The 19,477-nt window shown below is 35.5% G+C and overlaps 1 protein-coding gene across 6 annotated transcripts in view; it reads left to right on the forward strand.

Annotated features, from left to right (window-relative positions):
* The window catches only part of NEBL (nebulette), a 251,627-nt gene that overhangs the window by 146,690 nt on the left and 85,460 nt on the right, over nucleotides 1–19,477 (forward strand). For 2 of the 6 annotated variants that reach the window (XM_062633653.1, XM_062633655.1), the window contains exons 1-5: nucleotides 9,448–9,504; nucleotides 10,227–10,271; nucleotides 10,368–10,439; nucleotides 16,637–16,741; nucleotides 18,848–18,958. The exons of 2 other annotated variants lie outside the window; for them this stretch is intronic. In XM_062633653.1, the coding sequence (XP_062489637.1) occupies nucleotides 9,454–9,504; nucleotides 10,227–10,271; nucleotides 10,368–10,439; nucleotides 16,637–16,741; nucleotides 18,848–18,958 (384 nt within the window). In that variant the 5' untranslated portion in view covers nucleotides 9,448–9,453. Of the gene's footprint in view, nucleotides 1–9,447; nucleotides 9,505–10,088; nucleotides 10,272–10,367; nucleotides 10,440–16,636; nucleotides 16,742–18,847; nucleotides 18,959–19,477 lie in introns of those variants that run through there. 2 more of the 6 variants (XM_062633658.1, XM_062633654.1) reach the window with 2 other exon arrangements.

Here is a 19,477-nt window from a genome sequence, read left to right on the forward strand (position 1 = left end):
AGGGAAGGGTTGTGATAATTTTTCTAGTTAGTTAGGTGTGATAGCATTCCTCTAGGAAGCGATCAACATTGCTTCCAGCCCAGTAGGTATCTGAGCCTACAGTTGAGTGGCCTAATCCAGACTGTGATGGGGGTCTTGACAAGCATTTTGCTGAAGTTGTACCTTGGCATAGGCAATAACAGAGGGTCCATGGGCCAGGGGAGGGTCACAGGAGGGAGCAGGACTCTCTGAGTCCTGTGGTTATCATGCAGTAGGGACAGGGTGGATGCGTTCTGGCTGTTGCTCCAGAGGTTATTTGTATGTTTAAGGATGATGAAACAATAAGATTAAACTCATTATTAGCCTTACAGCCAACATGAGTTTAACTTGACTTGTGATCCAATATTAATTTTTTTTACCTCAGTTTGACTTTTAGCTATAGGAAGTTTTAACATCTTAAAAAAAAACCCTGTGGGTAGCATTAGTCAAGTACTGTGCTATACTGGATGTTAATATCCTAGGATTTTAATATAAGCTTGGGGAAGCTGAGTCTGACATATTTTGAATGTTTACACAGAGCATATTATAGCAGCATCTTCATCTTGCAAAGAGATGGTTTAAAATTGTTAAAAGGAAGTGAAATGTGTAGTTGCTTCTGGGGCTATAGAATAAGCATCCATGTATGCAAGATTAGGCACTTCCCGCCCCCAGGGTTTGCAGTTCTGTGTTACAGATTATCGTTATTGTGTACACTTTTCTGATGAGATTGAGAAATTCTTTTAGCTGTAGTGTAAAGCTGCCAAAACACATTTGCCACAGACCTGAAGGCAAGTATAATTCTTACAGAGGCAGCCTCAGGCTTTGGAGGTTTTTTTCATTTTTTGCTGAAAGGCAGGCTCAAACTTGCCATGAGATCATCAAAGAGATAAAAAGACTAAAAGCTCTTCAAAGCTGGGCCTTAGGCCCTAACATAAATTAATTCTCTGGTGATGGTTTATGTATGTAAAAAAAAGAATAACATTTACAAAAATGCCATTTAAATAGGACCTTACCCAACTTAACTTGAAATTAACTTTTTAATTTCACCTATTCTTTTGAATTCAACATAAAACCAACTTTAATTTAGACTTCAGAAGGCAAGGAAGGAACATGCTATTTTCTCTCTGTAAGTCAGGTTTCAGAGAGGTTATCTTGCTTTTTTCGTGCTGAATAGTTACTACCAGTAATTCTAAATAGACACTGAAATTAATTTGCATTACAAGTAACTGCACTGTTATTCTAATTCTGTGCTGCACATTAACCCAGTCACTTACTAATTATAGTTTAGCATAAAGTCCTAAATGAAAGATTGCTCTGTGTTCTGATCTCCTCCCACTTTTTCCTTTCTTATTTTCTAAGCTATATTAGCAGTAAGATTTATTTAATAGATAGCAAAATATTCTAGAAAAAAAACAACATCTTCAGTGCTGTAAGTAGGGTATTATAAGTTGAGAGTTAGTTAATGCTGCAAATGACAGAAATATCACTGAAAAAGAGCCAGGAAAAATCCTGCTGAGAATGAAAATCCTGCTCTCTGATATCAGCATTAAAACTGTGGGGCTGGGAGTCAAGAAATCTTGATTCATCACAGGTTTCCTTTCTTACTGTGGAGATGCTGCTTTACTTCATGGCCTCTTGTTCTCCACCTTGTAAAACATAATTATAGGATGATCATATATCTTCAGGTACATAGGAAGGAGCAATGCTGTACTTAGTTATCCATTATACTGTAGTTAGTTATACAAAATTCCAGATGTTCAAAGGAGACTTAAGACAACTTTTTCCCCAAATCAGGCCTTCTGCACCTCCCAGACCTCTAGCTCTATATTTAGAAAATTCTTTAAAATCTCATCCTCAAGAGGCTCTATGAGTATAAAGTAGTTATTGTTCTTTAATGTTATTAACAACAGCAAACCATTATACCCAAAGACGATGTTTCTGGTTAATTTGTAGTGTACAAAACATTGTTATATTCTTTCTTTTGCCTTCCTCCTCTCAAAAGTTCTTGTTGCATTATTTCATGTGGTGCAGGCATTAGCCTTCCTTGATTTGAAGAACTGTAATTCATTGTGCTTTTAGTGCGGTAATTTAGATGTACTGCGTTATATGAAGAGCACTGTAGGGCTAATATTTTATTAATAATTTATAGGAACTATTTTTTTCCTAAACTGCGAGAACTGACATTTGAGTAAGTAAGTATTATTATGGTACGTTATAGACTTGAGAAGAATGCTTTTCTAGAACTACTGGTCTCAAGATAAGTGCAAGTTTAAATTCCACTGATAGTCATTGGAATTGCCTGTTTTCAAGGGTAACCAGGTCCCAGGAATGACTTTGAAGTAGCTAGAGCAACAAATGCCAGTTTTGTGTCCACTATTTTAAAAAGAACAGTTCAGGCTAGAAGTAAGATGATGCTCTAATGTGAGAGCAGATTATATAACTGGTAGAGCAGAAATGCTGTATGTATTTTTCCTCATTTGTTTTGAATAATGGAGAAAAATGAAGACAATTTAATAATAAGACATTCTTCTGTTATAATCTGCAGTGGTTCTTTGTGAAATGCTAGGTCAGGTTTTATCAGGTTTTGATCCATGCAAAAGATTTTTCCATGGGAGTAAAAAATTTTTAAGTTGGAATTTTGCAGCTAAACTGTAGACCATTACTAAAATAAAAAGTAAAGCTTTATATATCTTGGTTTAAAAGACTAAAAAGAAATCAGATCATTAATCATTTTAATCTGTTTCAGATATTCAATTGCAGCCTTTAAAAATATTATGTGTGTTTCTTTAAATATAAAAATACGTTACTAAATGCAGGTCAACATTTCTAAATTAGGTTCTTGCCACTTCATCAATGATATAAGCAGAAATGTATTTTTCAGTGGATGATGGAAGAAGATGTTTTTATCATCTTGTCACTGTTGTCATGGAAACTTGTGTTAAACAGAGTGTACATAAGGATCTAACATCCCTGTGACGACTTATTGCTAGCTATTGTATTTTTAGTGTATTTTCTTCAACAGTGTTGTCAATGCTTAAGGACTTGTAAGTTGGTTTCCTGAATTACAACCACGAACTCAATTACAGGATTAGGCTGTCCAGAGAGCCCTTAGTATAAGGTTCTTTGTTACAAGGTTCTTTTCAATACAGGGTTATTAACAGTTGTATTTCCAAATCCATTGTAGCCTATTATAAGCACTTCAAAAATAATATTTACTCTATTCAAGTAGACACAGCAGCTTTTGGGAAAAGAATGAGCTATCTATCAGTCATTATAAACTCTCTGTCTTGAAAATTATAGGCATTTTCTGAATGTGCATTTTATATAAAAATATATACCTTATAATAATTTGTAAAGTTAATGTATTTTATATTAAGCCACATATTTAATATATTTTTATTTTTGTAATATATATATTAATTATATTTGAATGCATAGTACTATACACTAGTGTATTCAAATAAATTTGATAGACATTAGTGTATCAAATACACTTAATATTAATAGTACGGCTCTTGTATATTGCTGTGTTAACCTGTCATACACGGAATGGTAGGCTAAGAAAGAAGCTTGACTGTGGCAATCAAGATTTAAACCTGGACACAAAGTATGTCTAACTTGTTTTCTTGTTTAAATCTTATGACGGGCATTTTTTTTCTCAAATGGGAAGTATTTAAGAATCAGTAATTTTAAGCACAAGAGTATTGTATGTTTTACATAATTATGTGTTTATTTTGCTTTTTGTGTCTGGGGATAGTTAAAAATATGCCTTCTCCAGAAATTATTTATGATTTCAAGAGCAGTTATTTGTCTTGACAATCAGTTATTTGTCTTGATAAAAAAATGAGGTTACTTGAATAAATTTTTAGTCACTGAACAAGTGACTTCTGTTACTTCAAATTTGCTAATTAAATTTCTCTTTTTTTTTATCCTGGTCTGTCTGGTTTCATCTTTTGGGCTGTTTTCTGAAGATTATTCTAAAATTTGAAAGCTATGATTTTAAGTAACTGTCAACTGCAGAACTTAGTTTTTGATTTAACATTACCTTTCTGTAGCAATTTGAAGCAAATTTAAGTTATTTGAGACTTGGTAGCAACATGAAATGTTCCAGAATAGTGAAGTTGTAAAAGTTTTTTTAAAGGTGTGTGTTACTTATGGTATTGTTTCCTCCAGAGAGAGTATGACTGAAGTTCAGTATCAGGTCTATCAAAACACAAGAAGTGCAGAAATATGAAGAGAAAAAAATCAATTAAATACAAGTAAAATAAACCACTGTGTTTTTAGTTTCTAGAAAAATGCATTTATTAAATAACTGAAGTTATACACTGGTAGATGTAATTATGACTGAAATCAAATTTATAGGAAAGGTCCAATTTTCTCTTCCTGCTCCAGGAGATTGTCAGTTCAGGCACCTGAATTCAAATTAATGCCACAAGAAAAATTACTGGCATGTAAACGTGCAGTCTAATGTCTTATGGCTAAGAAAATGTGCACCAAGTCTGTATATGAACCAAATATATCTGTTATTTCAGATTACAGTGAACTGTATATGAATATATAGTCACTGAAAAGAGAGAGTATCTAGCTTTTTAGTATTTATAGAGGAAAACAGAAAGTTGTTTATTACTGGCTTCATACCTTTCACCTACAATCATTGATAATTTTAGCTGTGATTTATAGCAGGATAAAATTTCCAAATTCTTATTATATTGTCCTGGCTCTTTCTTCCATAAGATTTAGTTTTGGAGAAAATTAAAATTTGTGAATGGAAAACTTTGATATATTATCTAAAATTTTCTGCATTTGAGGAGTCCTAAGACAAAAGGTGTAATGTCCCTCATGAATCCTTTTTCTGACTAATGCAATTTTGCTTTTATGGATAACTTACACAGTAACGCAGTCATCTGGTAATTTAATTTTCGAGCCATCTTCTGTAGAACAGCCTTACGAAATCTAAGCCACAAGTTGCAGGGCAGAGGGATAGCTTGAATGTGTACTGCTCTTCACCAGCTACAAGGGACTAGCAGGTCTCTTGACTACTAATGTACAGGTCTGGCATGAGGGCTCCAGTTTCGTAGGCATTGAGTAAGTATCTTGATTATGCATTGTTGTAATGGCTTAGTAAGAGGTGGGGAATGATGGAGAGCCTCAGCTGCTATGCACCAGGGCTGTTAGCTCTAGTTGACCACTTGAGGAAAGAGAAAGGAGCTTTATTACACTTGGCAGGATAGGGAAATGCCACAGTAGAGTGGACAAAACAGTTGCAATGCAGCAAACATGGCATCTCAGCTGCTGGTTCATAAACTTGTGAAGAGAACTTTAGGAACAATAGGGTTTTTTAGGTTCCTGGTTACAATGGAAATACTGGGGTGTGTATGGAAACACCAAATGCCTCCATGGCTGAGAATTCAATTCCTTGTCAAATGAAAAAGTTTTGAAAAAAAAAAAAAGAATTGGTGAAACTGTATAATCCCATTATGCCATTTAGGGAATACCATCTGTGAAGGTTAGAAACTATTGTGCAAATGTAGTAGGCAAATATGAATATTGTCAGAAAAATAAATACAAGGGTTTTTTGTTTGTTTGTTTTTTTTATTCTCCTGAATACATTAATGTGTGAAAAAGCTTTATACTGCTTTACTTCAATGTATTGTTGCTGGCCACAGCTAAGGTTGCATCCATGTGGCACACTCATGTGCTCTGATAAATACTCCTGCTTCTGAATGGGTTCATTTCTTAGGATAATTAGATATGTGGGAGTTTATTAACTTAGACAGTGTCATGGTGGCATGGCTACACTACTTCTGGTAACGAGATTAGATTGGGTATTATTACGTGAAATTAGTTGTACCATACCGACATCTTCAATGCTCTATCATCAAGATCCAGTTGGACTAGACAAAGTCTCTATGAGTATGTGTTTGCAAAAAGTGTCTATATTTATGTATTTATTAGGCACTGAAAATTCATTTTCTGAGATTCAGAAATCCTATTGTATTCATGTTTAAAAATACCACTGCCACTCTCTGCTTTACCAAAACCTTACACAAAATAACTTCATTGAATGAAAATCTTAGCTTAGAACCATGAGATATTTGGAGGTTTTGAAGTGTTGTTGATAAATGCGCTGCTAATGATCTGACAGATACAAGCTTTTTCTCTAAATAGAACCATCTCTTGAATTTCCTTTGTTGACATTAATTGGTATTTCATGTTCAGGGGAGGTTAAAATTGGCAGGCTGGGATCCCTTGCTTTTTTTCTGTTTGTTGATTGTGGTACTGATAGCTTAACTATGAACTTCCTTATGCTAGTAACTTCCAGTCTGATAGATGAGTATTTCTAGTAATGAGAAGTAATTGAATCTCAGTGCTTACAAACACTTTGTGTGCTCTTTGAAAAGAGACCACCAGCTGTGTCATGTTGAATTATTTGTACTTAGTGATGTGTGTCTCTCCACTGAGAACAGAAAATAATACTTTCATTTCTGGGATGTCTGTGGGTTAATTTTTAACTCGTTGGAAGCAGGATAGTTAAAGCACTAAAACTGTACCTCTAATCTTCCTAGGTTTTCAGTTCAGAATCAAAAGGAGTATATTCATAATACCTCTCACTGTAATGTGTACAGATTTGCCAGCTGAAATACCTCAGTCCTTAGCTTGCAACCTATGCTCAACTACCCAATAACAAACTCTACAATTTAATAGTTTTGAGAATGTGATGTTTCTTTTACCTTTTCTAGGATAAGCACAGTTTCTACTGTTCTGTGAAGTGATAAAGTTCTTTCAGCTGAGCAATACATGTGGATATTGCAGATCTTAGAGGGCTTTCAGAAATTTTGCCATAAAAGTCAGTGTTATTGTTTGTTCAGAGCAGAACTAAGCATCACTGCTAAATTGCTACGTATATCAGGGCCAAAATGAGATGAAGCCTTTTAACTTTCTGGGCTAACATCTCCCAAATGTATTTCTTAAAAGATTGATAAAGGGACAAGGAGATAGCGGGGCTTTGGACAGATGTGGACACAGCTGTGTGTGATCAAAGCAGGAAAGCTGTACAACTGTGTGCCTGAACCATTTGCATGCTGAGCCAACTTGTACTCATGGGGGCTTAGGCTTCTTTATACCCCATGTTTTTACCACTTATGCCTCCTCAGCAGATATGCATTTAGACCAAGTAGTTGAGTAATGTGCTGTGCCAAAAAATAGTACATTGACACAATTGAATGATGTCTGTAAGTATTGGGGTACTCAGCTGTCTTCTTTTATAGGACAAACCATATAGTTTGCTTCTACAAGGCTTGTCTTTTTTTGTCTGTAAGTTCATATACTGTGAAAGTTGTGTTCTGCAAATACTGTGCTTCTGTGAACAATCTAGACAACGTACAGTTGTTTCAGTTTTGTTGTAGCTTCTTCAAGTCCTCGTTTTAGAGTTAAATTTGAACTGAGATGTGAAATATCCAGGCAGAGTGGCTGGAAGCCGAAATGTGAGGCTATGCAGCATTTCCTCACAAAATTTTAATGAGTTCATACCGCATACTTCCCTGAAGAACAGATTTCTCCCCTTTGTGTGCATAGTTAGATATCCATAATGCAATAATAAATTATAAATAATAAATTTTTCCATGTGCTATACAAATATTGTGTATACACAGCTTAGCACTCCATTACTGTTTTCTTAGAATTCTGTGCAATTGGATTTTATTTAATCTGTTCTATTTCAGGCCAAAACAAATGACTGTGGTTATTCCATTATACACAGTGGAAAATGGTTCCAAGTGTCGGTTAGGGGGTTTCAGTAAAAGTGCAGGTTTTGCAGGTGAAAAGTAATCCTTAATACAAAGTACCTAATAATTTTTTGGAAGATGTAAAACTCAGCATTTTAACTCTGTCTTTATTCAGATTAGATTTACTATTTTTAGAATGGTTTTAAAGATATTTGTAAACATATATAAACATTTACAATCTGAAACATGCCTGCTGATCCTAGGTTATTTATTGCCTGTCATGGAAGTAACCTAAGCTTGTTCTTGACCTGCAGGCTGGTAATAGAATCATAATGCTCTTCTAAACCATGCAACTCTTAAATGGTTGTAACAAATTCTTCCCTGAATTGCATCTGGATATATTTAATTTTCAGGCTTGCTTTATTGCACACTGTATGTTATCTGACAGTATTCAGTGTCTTGAGGGTGAAAAAAAGGGGGGCAGGTTTGTGTGTCATATAGTCTCTTACTGCATCTGTTATGTGAAAAGTGCCATTTTGAATACCTGGTGTATACTTACTGATATTGCGATATTTTTTTCCCTTATTCTCTTTATGCATAGTATTATATATTTTTCTTTAATATGGTGAGTTACAAAAGCTGTTTTGAAATCCTTGTTTTTTCGGAAGTTACATGGGATATAGCATATTTGAACACTCAGTTGTGCCTGATCCAGATCATGCAAAACCAGGAAAAAAATGAATTCATCAATGCAGTTAAAGATAACAAACCAAAATAGAATAGACAATTTCAGTTGGAAGGGCCCTATAATGATCGTCTAATCCAACTGCCTGACCACTTCAGGGCTGACCAAAAGTAACCATTCTGAAGAGAAAGCAGATCTTTATTATGCAGAAACCATTGCAGGAAAACCACAATTAATATATAAATTTTGGTATGTCCAGCTGCTGAAAACCTACCAGATATAATGTAAGCGTATTCTCTACTCTTTTAAATATTTTTCAATGTCCCCACTTAAAAAGATGTATTAAATGTGGGATGGAAAGGGAAATTAACTGTGCTGGAAGAATATAGTTTTTGCAATATTACCACAAAAATCCTCAAATGAAGCCTTGGTGCTGTATTTCTGTCTGGCACTTTTTAAGTACTCTGTCTCCTTAACATGCGGTCCTTAAAATCATACATGATCAATTGTTTAGGAATACATTTGCTGTGGCCATAATCTTCCAAAATTACCCATTACTGTGAGAACCCATTTTACAAATCTAAATGTATCAAGTAGTCGGCATAAATCACAGGTAATTCTCACCTGTACAAACCAGGTTTCTAAGGGCCAACCTCAACTTCAGCAATGCAAATCAAAATCTGAACTTTAGGAGCTTATATTTGAAATAGCAGAATGGAAAATCATGATGCTTTCTGTACTATTAGTGTATAAAGAATCCTGTCTCTTTTTTATTATAGACTGAAAGCATTTTGTACCTGTGATCTTAAGATTTTTTTTAAATTTTCAGACCTTAGTTAAGTCAAATGCTGTATTTTTCCTCTTCTTTGAATGTTTCTCTTTCCTAAGGAAATGTGTGCTTTTAAATGAGCTCTAAGGACATTGTGTTTGGGCACAAGTACTTAAAAAACAGGTGTTTTAAGAGTACACAGTCCTTATATCTTTGCCTAATTGCAAAGCTCTCTTGTATCTTATATCGACACAAGGATGTCTTTCAGTTTCTTTGCAACTGGAATCAGTGACTTCATACTGAAAAAGGTTGGTTTTGAGTCTACAGACCATGATGATTTTTAGCAGTGAAGGAACATACGTGTTTGTTTAAATACATGGCCATGTATACTTATAAATGTACAGACATGTTTGTATCTATGTATGCAGTTTTAACCCACAGCTGACACGATATGGAAAGTAAGGAATTTTATAAGCTTTGTGGAAAATGAGTGTTTCTTGAAAAATATACTAGCAGTTACATCTACTCGAAAATGAGAATAGTGTGCTTTTTAAATAAAAAAAACCCAAACAAACTAAAGTTTTATGATAAGTGGTTTTGGGGTCAGTGATGCTTTGAATCAGTTTTCCCATAAGCTTAGAGTCAATGCTTTAAGCCTATTAATTTTACTAAATTACATTATGAATTAACTTCACCGCTGTATTTTAATTGTGTTCATAGTCATTTTAAAAATAGTTGACTGAGATAGGTCATTTAATTATATTTTATCTGTAAGAAAGCATTAGCTCTGATAGCTAGCAAGGCCATCTGCAATGCCTTTCAGTTCACTCACACTGAATTGCTCAGATAAGACTGTCAAGTGCTGCCTAAATAAGGAGGGAGCCTTGGTAGAGTTAGGTGGGTGACCCAAATTAAGCATTGATTGCGGCTGTGCTGTAGGGTCTGAGCTGTTTCCTGCAGCGCTGAACCTTTTTGGAATTTTCATTGTTGTTTTCTACAGAGTATTAAAATGCGAGTATCTGTCATTCAGGATCTCAGGGAGGATGAAAATGGGGATGGGGAAGAAGAAGAAAAGGTGAGTTAAATCCCAATAGCTTTGGAAAGTACTTAGTTCCTTCAATTGTTGCCCTTCTAGGACAATAAAACTGGAATGATTACCTTTCTCTTGCAGGTCTTCCTCAAGCCTGTTATTGAGGACAAAAATATGGAACTGGCCCTAAAATGCAGTCAAATAATCAGTGATGTAAGTGACAGTGACTGTTTGCATTTCTCTTTTCAAGTGGGTTTATATTTGTGATACATAATTTTTTTTTAGATGAGTGCAGTGCAACATGTGCCCATCCAAGGCTCAAAATATAAAAGCACACAAAATAATAGAAAAGCACAGCCTATTCTGGTATCTTAAACAATCAGCTCTGGAAGGATGAACTTTTCAGAGCACTTGGATGGTATAAAGTGTAAGTACTAGGAAAAAGAGTGGTCAAAAAAGTGGGTCTCTGTGGAGGGTGTCTCCCATGAGAACACCTTGGCTCATTTCATCAGGAAAATGCAATGTTTTTTCTGGTTATAGCCTATTTCTATGACATTTGATTGGTTAGAACAGAACTGGGTGCCAGTATACATAGCTGCAAGGAGGGACGATAAAAATAAAACAGATGCATTTTGAGTGTTATCTATTGGTTTGTGGTGACAGATACTCACAACTGCTTAGCATTTTATTACTGATTTGCACTTACAGGAAGAACCCACTGAAATTTTAGAATATCTTTAAAATTATTGAGCTAGCAAATTCTCGACTTAGTTACTATAGATTTTTAAAACTGTTGATCAGATATAGACATTATATAGACCGGATCTAAAACATTTTAAATTGGAGTAGATTCAATTGCTTCAATATAACAGCATCAGATTTACCCTTGTGGAAGTCTATTTCTGTGTCTCTCTGGGAAAGTGTGACTGAAGAGTAACTTTGTCCCTTCATGTAAATGACAATAAAGAGTGTTATTTCTCCTGTGAGGATGGTGGCTGGCAGCAGAGGAGACAATATTGAGGAACAAGTGTTCTTCTAAAGTAACTGAAAAATTTGTTGTTATTGTTGGGATATTATTGTTCAAGGTGAAAGGGTATGTTGATTTTTCAATAGAACCTACAAAATCTACACTTAAGGTATAAATTATTAGGTGTTGTGTATCAGAAAAAAATAGGCAACTCAGAAATATGGTACCTGGGTTGTGTAGGTGTTATACTGCTGGCTTGAAAGTGTGACTTGACAAGGTCAAAGGTTCCTCTTTGTCCTTGCACTGTCTGGTAATACTTTAATTTTGTATAGAATGCTAAAAATTGAATATATCCTTAAGGGAAGCTATTTCTCTGACCCAAAATACATTTATTGCTTCCATGCAACTTTTTTCTAAACATGGTTGCTGTCTTCAAAGGCAAAAAACTTCTTGAAAAATACTGGAGAAATATTTTCTTTAATTGAAAACAAATTATTACTGTGCTGTGTACCCCTTAGGAGTCCTGCTGGCTGTGGCTCTTAATTAAGTGATAAATTAAGTGGTATTTTCTCTGATTTTCTGCAGAGAGCTAAGGTAAATAACTAAGTCAAGCAGGTTTCTGTAGCCTATAATAATTCAGGGATCTGGGCTTTTGCTGAAAACTTGTGATCCATTTAGCCTGCGAGTATGTTAGATTTTCCTTGAGAATTATAAAGCATAATGGCAAAGCATCATTAATGCTTTCAAAGGAGTAGTAGTGTGTAATGGTCTAGAACAATTTAATTTCAAAGAAAAGACTGTTTAAAAATGGTGTCCAGTTCTGGGGCCTTACTGAGCCTCTGCTGCAATCAGTAGGAGTTTCTTCATTGGCTTGAATGGAATGCATATATGTATAGGGAGAGAATTTTGTTTCACAGAATTCTTGTTATAATTGGAATTTCTTACGACCAGTGAAGTTGTTTGTGCTGGGGGATAAGTTCCTCACCCTTCACACTTTATTGAGGAGGCCAATAAACTGCAAGGAGTTTGTATTCTTGCCTTTGACTTTTCACTCATTAGCATTCAGAACTCTATGTATTCCTCATTTTTCACATGAACCTTTGCACAAACCACTGTGGATGTATTGTTGGTGTACATCTGTGCATTGTATGTGTACAGTGGTTTTATGGGGCTTCCAGTTTGGCCCAAAGGTGACCTTGGGACAGCAGCCTGTGTCCTTGCCGACCACAAGACTGGGTGATTGTCGTTTTCTGCCAGTGGAGCTGTCAGCAGAGCTCCTCCATCAGAATGCGGTGCCAGGAGTGCTCATAGACTGAGATACTGGGGTTGCATTACATTTGCCCTGTATTCTTTGCAGGCTGACTTTAATTTGGCAGTGTGGTTTTAAAAAGTGTTACGACAGCAGCCCTTAGTGCACGCCTAACTGCCAGCCTTGAACTATACGTAGGGGAAGTTGTGAAGTGTTTATGTGCTCTGGTTCTTGAGGAAAATCCCGTTTTAGTTTGAGGTTGGCAGATGTTTGTTCTGTGGCTGTGATACCCCCTGGATTGTTTCTCCCTAAAGCCATTTCATTTAATCTCCCTCCGTTAAGAAATTTTATTCCACAGATGTTTACAGAACTGTCGTATGTGTTTGATTTATGAATTACCTTCCTTTCCAGGCCTTTTCTCTTCCATATTGAAATTGATCCTGTCCATTTTCTTGTATTGCTTATATTTTGGTATATTTTCATCTCTTTTGTTTTGATGGTATGGTGTGATGTTGTGAATAGTTATAAGCATAGAGGGGAGTTACTGTATGAGTAAAATGATCATTGACCAATCTATTGTAATCTTTTCCGGTAGGAAGGCAGACACTCTGCCTTCTGAAGATACTGCTGAATTTTGATAATGTATGGTACAGGTGCTTCTTTTCCTCTACATCAAGAAGTAGTACAACTTGTCATTTAATCATCATTGTATGGAGTCCAGCTTTGCTTCAGCTTGTCTCTTTGTTATAAAGCAAGAGCCAAAGAGACCTAGAGTGAAGAGTAGAAACAGAATGACCTTAGACTCATACCAGTAGGGTTGTGACCACCTCATTCAGGGTGGAGCTGCTCCTCTGAACTGATTACTAGTCACAGCCTCTGACAGAGGAGGACTTTGAGGTCTAAATTGCTGCAGACTAGTAAAATGCTGTGGGATGGTAATATCATATGCTTGCCCTGTTCCTCATGCTTTTCTCTAGGTTTCTGTGGCCACAGGAAGAGCATTTGGTATTATATGGACACAGCTCTTACTCTTATGAGAGATTATAAATGTAGCGTTGGAAAGGGATTTCTTAATGGGAAAAAGTTCCCTTTTGGTCTAGCGTAAGAGTTGGATACAAAGGTTCAGACCTTTTGGTGGCTTTTGTAAACTTAGGTGGGTCTTTGAGAAATGCAGTTCTTGAATGACTGTTGACATGGTTATATCATAGATGTTAAGATATTAAGAACAGTTTTTCAAATGTATTCATATTAAAGTTACAATAGCATGTGCCTCTGCACACAAAGGAGAAGTGGTGGCTTGGATTAAGCTGTTACCATCAGAGCCTTTCCTTTAGCCCACAGCCTTCTCCTGTGTTCCCCCATGAATAATGCCATGGGCAAGATGAATTTTCTTGCTGAGCCAAGAAGCTTCAGCCAAAGGTTTGATGTCCTTGGTTTATAAAGTTGATAAAAAATGCAATTTGAAGCTTACTGTTTTGATGGTTGTCTAGGGATTTTAATTCACTTTTACTGGATAGCTGCGCTGCCAGTCAGAGTGGTTTTATGATGAGTCAGGAAGAAGAAAAGGATCAGGAGGTAGCTATTAAAAATTGGGCCTTGAGTGAGCTATTGGACTCAAAAGAGCAGTAGCAGCCTCAGGCCATCATTTACAAATTTTTCCTATTATTTATTTTTTTTGCAAGGCTTACCAGATCTACTCAACCTAAACAGTGTATTTTGTGGTGAAGGGAAAGTCACTTGCAGGCAAAATTTCCTATTCAGTATTTTAGACGTTTGAATATGTAATCCCAAACTAGGAAGAGGAATATTAGCTTTTCTGCCTATTCCTTTGAACCATTGGTTATGTTTAGTCATAGCAAATCCCTTAAGCCTCTTGCTTATGTCATTTACAATAAATATGCTTTTTAAGGGCAGATATCATGACTTCATTATACTCACAGGATCATAGAGTCATTGAACAGTTTGGGTAGGAAGGTCCTATTTCATCTTCCATCTTTCTGATTCCAAGTGATGCGTACACTTCTATAGCAGAATGTAATGTGTTGGATCAGAGTTTGACCACCCATTTTGTTTTTCTCTAAATTGCTCATTTGAGACTACATGCGTTTTGTGGCCTCTGTGGGTTCCTATAATAAATGTGAATAATAAAGGCGTAAGGAGGTAGCATTAGTCCTTTACTGCTTTTGGTTATTTTGAACGCATGACTTCTACAGCAGAATAGCTTGATTATTTGTTTTAGTTGTGTCCTGTTTCCCCTCCCCCATTTAAGGGATGCCTTAGGAAGCTTTTATGTTTGATTTTTGAATGTAATTATTGCTCTGTAATTAAAATGGATGTAATTACAGTCAGCTCTCGGATATCTATGGGTGATTTATCTAAGTTGTGAGCAGCAAGACCCTCCATTTCCTCTACTAGAGTCTCAGCTTTATGGCAGTTTCTACTGGCAACACCAGCAGAACTAACCAGTAGAAAGTCAGCTGTGTATATTTCCCATGTCCCTTGTCAGCCATGAATGACCATAAATCTGCAAAACCTTTTTTTTTAAGCTGTTCATGTGCACATACTTACATACACTTGCAAGTGTATGCAGGATGAACAATAAGTGCCTGCTCATGTTTATCATAAAACTGCCCTTTTTGTGTATTGCTCTGTGCTTACCTAGGAGTGTGGTGTCACATACAGGTTATACAAACCATTTGATTTGTGGACCCCTGTGTAAAATCACTACACACAGTAATTTTACATCCATTCTTCACCAAGCAGTTTTTATTTAGAATAGACTGTAATCCACAAAAGCAGATAGTATAATTTGGTGATGAGATGTAGATTCCGCCAGTAGAACAAATGTGGATGGGCTCAATAGCAACCAAAATTATTTCTTGTGTAAGGATTATGTAGTCAACATTTCGAGGTGAATTTGGCATTGTCAAATCCATTCTGTGGTGGACAAAAAGTTTGCATCAGAAAATACAGGAGCTGATTCTATATAGGCTGCCATAGTTTGCATGAATTTTCCAAGTCCCTCTAGAGGAGCATAGACTAGAACTTGTGATATCCATTAAGGATTCAGAGAAAGAGGAAATTAAGACTGCATATTTCTGTAATGCTCAGATGCAGATCGTATTGCTTCTGTCAGTGCTTGTCAGCAAGTCTAAAGTGCATAAATGCAAGCCGCTGTTGTGCAGAATGTGAAAATGAGGTTAGAGCAGATAATAACCATGAAAGCTTAATACTAAATAATTCAATTTGCATTGAGCTAAATTATTCTATTTACAAAGAAAGAAATGTCACTAAAAATGTTGAAGGCTATCCATGTAAAGTGTCTATCTTAGAAATTTATTTAGTCCATCTCATTGTAATTCACTATCTTTCTTCATGCAGTTCTTGCATAATAAAGTCCCTACACATTCACTGTGTCCATAGATTTTATCCTTCTTGCAGTCTCACTAATAGAAACAGTAACTGACTCTATCAATGGTCATGTGATTATTATACCTCCCCATATTGTTGGCCCCATAGTAAGAAAAAGGTTGGTTGTTAAAAAAAACACAAACCCAAAAGCTCACTTTTTTTTTCTTTCCTGTAAAATATGTTCTAGTGTTTTGCTTCAAAAATGGTTTACTTTGTGCATATGAGCTTTAAAAAATGGTTCAATTCAGAATTTGTTTGGTCTCAAAGAAATTCTGTTATTACTTGTCATGAGTGTTGGAGTGCTTTGTAGGCAATGAGTTGGCAGTGGCCTGAATGTATTCATGTAACTCTTGGGTTCATAAAGGGGCATTTGATTGTTACACAGATTTTGTGCTTGGTAGGTCTGATTTAGAAGTTAGTTTAATAATTTTATCTCCGAGATCAAGGCTCAAGGACATCACTTATTTGGGTCTCCTTTCTTTAGAGATGCTAGAACATCTGCAACACTGGTGAAATGTGCTGTAGATGTAAAGAAAAATCTTTTTCATCTTCATTATTAAAGAGTTCTGTGGCTTTGACATAACTCTGGTACTGTGTGTGAGAACTGGGTGTTTCCCTTTATGGCTTAGTTTGATCTAGCCTGAGGTATTTGCAAGCCACCCAGCATAGTATCCATAAATCAAGTAATACTACTAATAAAAAATAAATAAAAATAGCTATTGTTTATTTTTCTGGGGTTTTAAAGAACAATTAAACTTTTTTTTTTTTTCCTCCTCTTTGTAGATACACTATAAAGAAGAGTTTAAAAAATCTAAAGGCAAGTGCATATTTGTACCTGACACCCCGCAGCTAAAACACGTGAAAAGTCTCGGTGCTTTTATTTCTGAGGTAAGACCTAAAAGGATGAAGAATTCTCTTTGCTTTTTATTCTTTCTCAGTTGAATATGGTGTTTTTTAGCAGGCGAAGGATGGCTTATCTCAAATAAAAAATCTGTTTAAAGCTGAAGTGACTTAAACTGCTATAATTAGTGTATAATCTGTATGTGAGTAATAATAATTTGGAATTTTGCAACACATTAATTTTGAGATTCCAAGGTATTTTATTAATGATTCTGAATAGGCAGTCCTACCTACCCCATTTTATGGATGGATAGGAATAGGAAGAGGATTTCTTGTTACATATTGTGCAGTGATGAGGTTTGCAAATTGTGGCTGTGCATAATTTCCCTAATGTGGAGAATTCACAGCCTGATATCAAAGAGGAGACAAGGAAACTGCTGCCCTCTTATTACCCCTGTCCTCCTTCAGGAATGGACTGGGCCGACATTAGGTCAATGACAACAGCAGGTCACCTGAGCTCTAGCATGCATACATATGCATATCCATGCCAAGTTTTTAGGACTTCCTATAACACACACAGAGAACAGTAGTGGCAAAGAAAGAACAGCAGCTTCCAAAATGCCAGAGCAGAGTTTACTGCCAGCTCATCATGTCCCAGGTACAAGTTGTTGTAGCATTACATCTCTGCTTATTTTCCATGGGTTAGAATACCATCAGGAATTTTACCTGGCAGAGAGTTGCTTTTGTTAGGGAACTGCTGGTTCTGAGTGATTTTTCTGTCACTGTGATGTTGGAAGACTTGAATGTTTGCTGCCGTTTTGTTTTTTTTTGTCTGCTACATTTATGATTATGATAAAGAACATTCCAATATCCCTGTCCGTAGTTATGTAATTTGTATACATTCTATATTCTGTTTCTGATATACATCAGCTTGCTGTGTGGCTACATTGTATATGAATGCATCTGATGAATATTTTTGCTATGTTTGTCTTCATGTTGTCTGAGAAAGAGTGCAATATCCCAAGGGGCATAAAAGTGATGAAATCATACTTTCTAAGGACAGACCATTGTAGTCCACCAAAGCACAATATATAGCGTATTTTTCAAATCCATCTGTCTGCTTCCAAAGAAAAGCTGCTAATTATTAGTCAAATATTTGGAGATGTAAAGATATTTAAGAATTTTAAAACCTGCATGTTTTATGTTATCAGGGTTGAGCACTCTGTTCGCTTATTGCAGCATTACCTGAAGCCAATGATGTGATGGATGGTTTATCTTGTAAATTACTGACCTCTAGTGTCCTACAACCTGTTTTTGCAAAACTTGGGCAGTGAAATTCTTAGCAGCATGCCTACTGCAGTGAAAAAGAGTCTTCTGTTCGGGGAAACAGCAATAACACATATAGTACATATGGGGAACCAGTCTCTGATGAAGAGCTGTATATTGCACAGTAAATTAACGACATTAGACAGTATCATTTAAGATATCTTTGATATTTATGATTACTTTCACAGCAATACTTGACATTATTGTTTAATGAATTTGAAAATCTTGGATCTGAAGCAAAACCCTCCCAGATTTTGAACTATTATTCTGGCTTGTCTCATAAAACCCTTTTGTTAGGAATTGCTAGTACTGAACACTAGGGAAAATACAGGATAAAGAAAAATTAATTGAAAAATTAGTCTGTAATATGAAAAGATGAAGTGGAAATGATGGCAGACATTCTAAGTTCAGTGTGTCTGTCTTTTCCAGTTGTGTTTAATTGCTACTGCTTATTAATCAATATTTTTTGTTGGCTTCTCATTGGTCCTGTTGTGCACAATTTGGGAAAATGGAAGGAAAAAGAAAATTTTGGGTTTTGGAGGTGATTTTAAAAAGGCTAGAAAAATAACTGCTTTGCTTACCTTTTTTTATACTTCCCCCCAAATTATTGAATTTAATTAGGAGATACTTTTACTGCTTTGTAATTTAGATACATCTACTGAAAGTATTTTAAAGTTATTATTCAAACATCTGGTTTTACCTGAAGGTTTATTACAGCACTACATTTTAGTTCTAATAGTCTATCACATTTAATTGAATAGAAAAAAAAGTAGTATGATTCCTGTATCTTACTTTTTGCATTATATGCCACCTTTTTCTTCCCGCTAGGTGAAGTATAAAGGAGCTGCTAAAAAAGACCTTTCCAACTCTCTTTATCAGCAGATGCCAGCTACAATTGACAGTGTATTTGCAAAGGAATTAATGCAACTTCAGAGCAAGGTAAAATTTTAGAATCACAACTATTTTTAGATAAATTGTGTGACAGAATATGACCAATTTTAACAGTGTATTTGAATAGATATATGGTTACCTGCTTGATTTATTTGGGGGAGTTTATCATCCAGAGTTTATCACCATAACTTCTTAACTTCAAGAATTACTCATTTACAAAATGTTGACAATCTTACTTGTTATGTTTATTAAATATAAATTTTAAAAATGCTAGTGCATTCATCAGGCCAATGAAATCCATTAGAAAATCATAAATACAATAAGGATTTATTGAACTCAGTGACACTGCACTGCGTTTATAGAATACACAAATCTTATACAGCAGCCATTTCAATATGAAAGTTGCATTACAAAATGTTTGATGCTGAAGGGAAGATAATGACTTTCATAGGCACTTGCTGATAGCAGTAAACATATTTCTGATGGTCTACATCATACTACCATTTACAACAAATTTTATAAAACTATGAAATCAAATATATTGTAGTCATGTAAACATGCAAACAA

Source organism: Pezoporus occidentalis, unplaced genomic scaffold (assembly GCF_034315485.1).
Source record: "Pezoporus occidentalis ecotype Australia unplaced genomic scaffold, CSIRO_AGI_Poc_V1 ctg40, whole genome shotgun sequence".
Taxonomy (NCBI): Eukaryota; Metazoa; Chordata; class Aves; order Psittaciformes; family Psittacidae; genus Pezoporus; species Pezoporus occidentalis.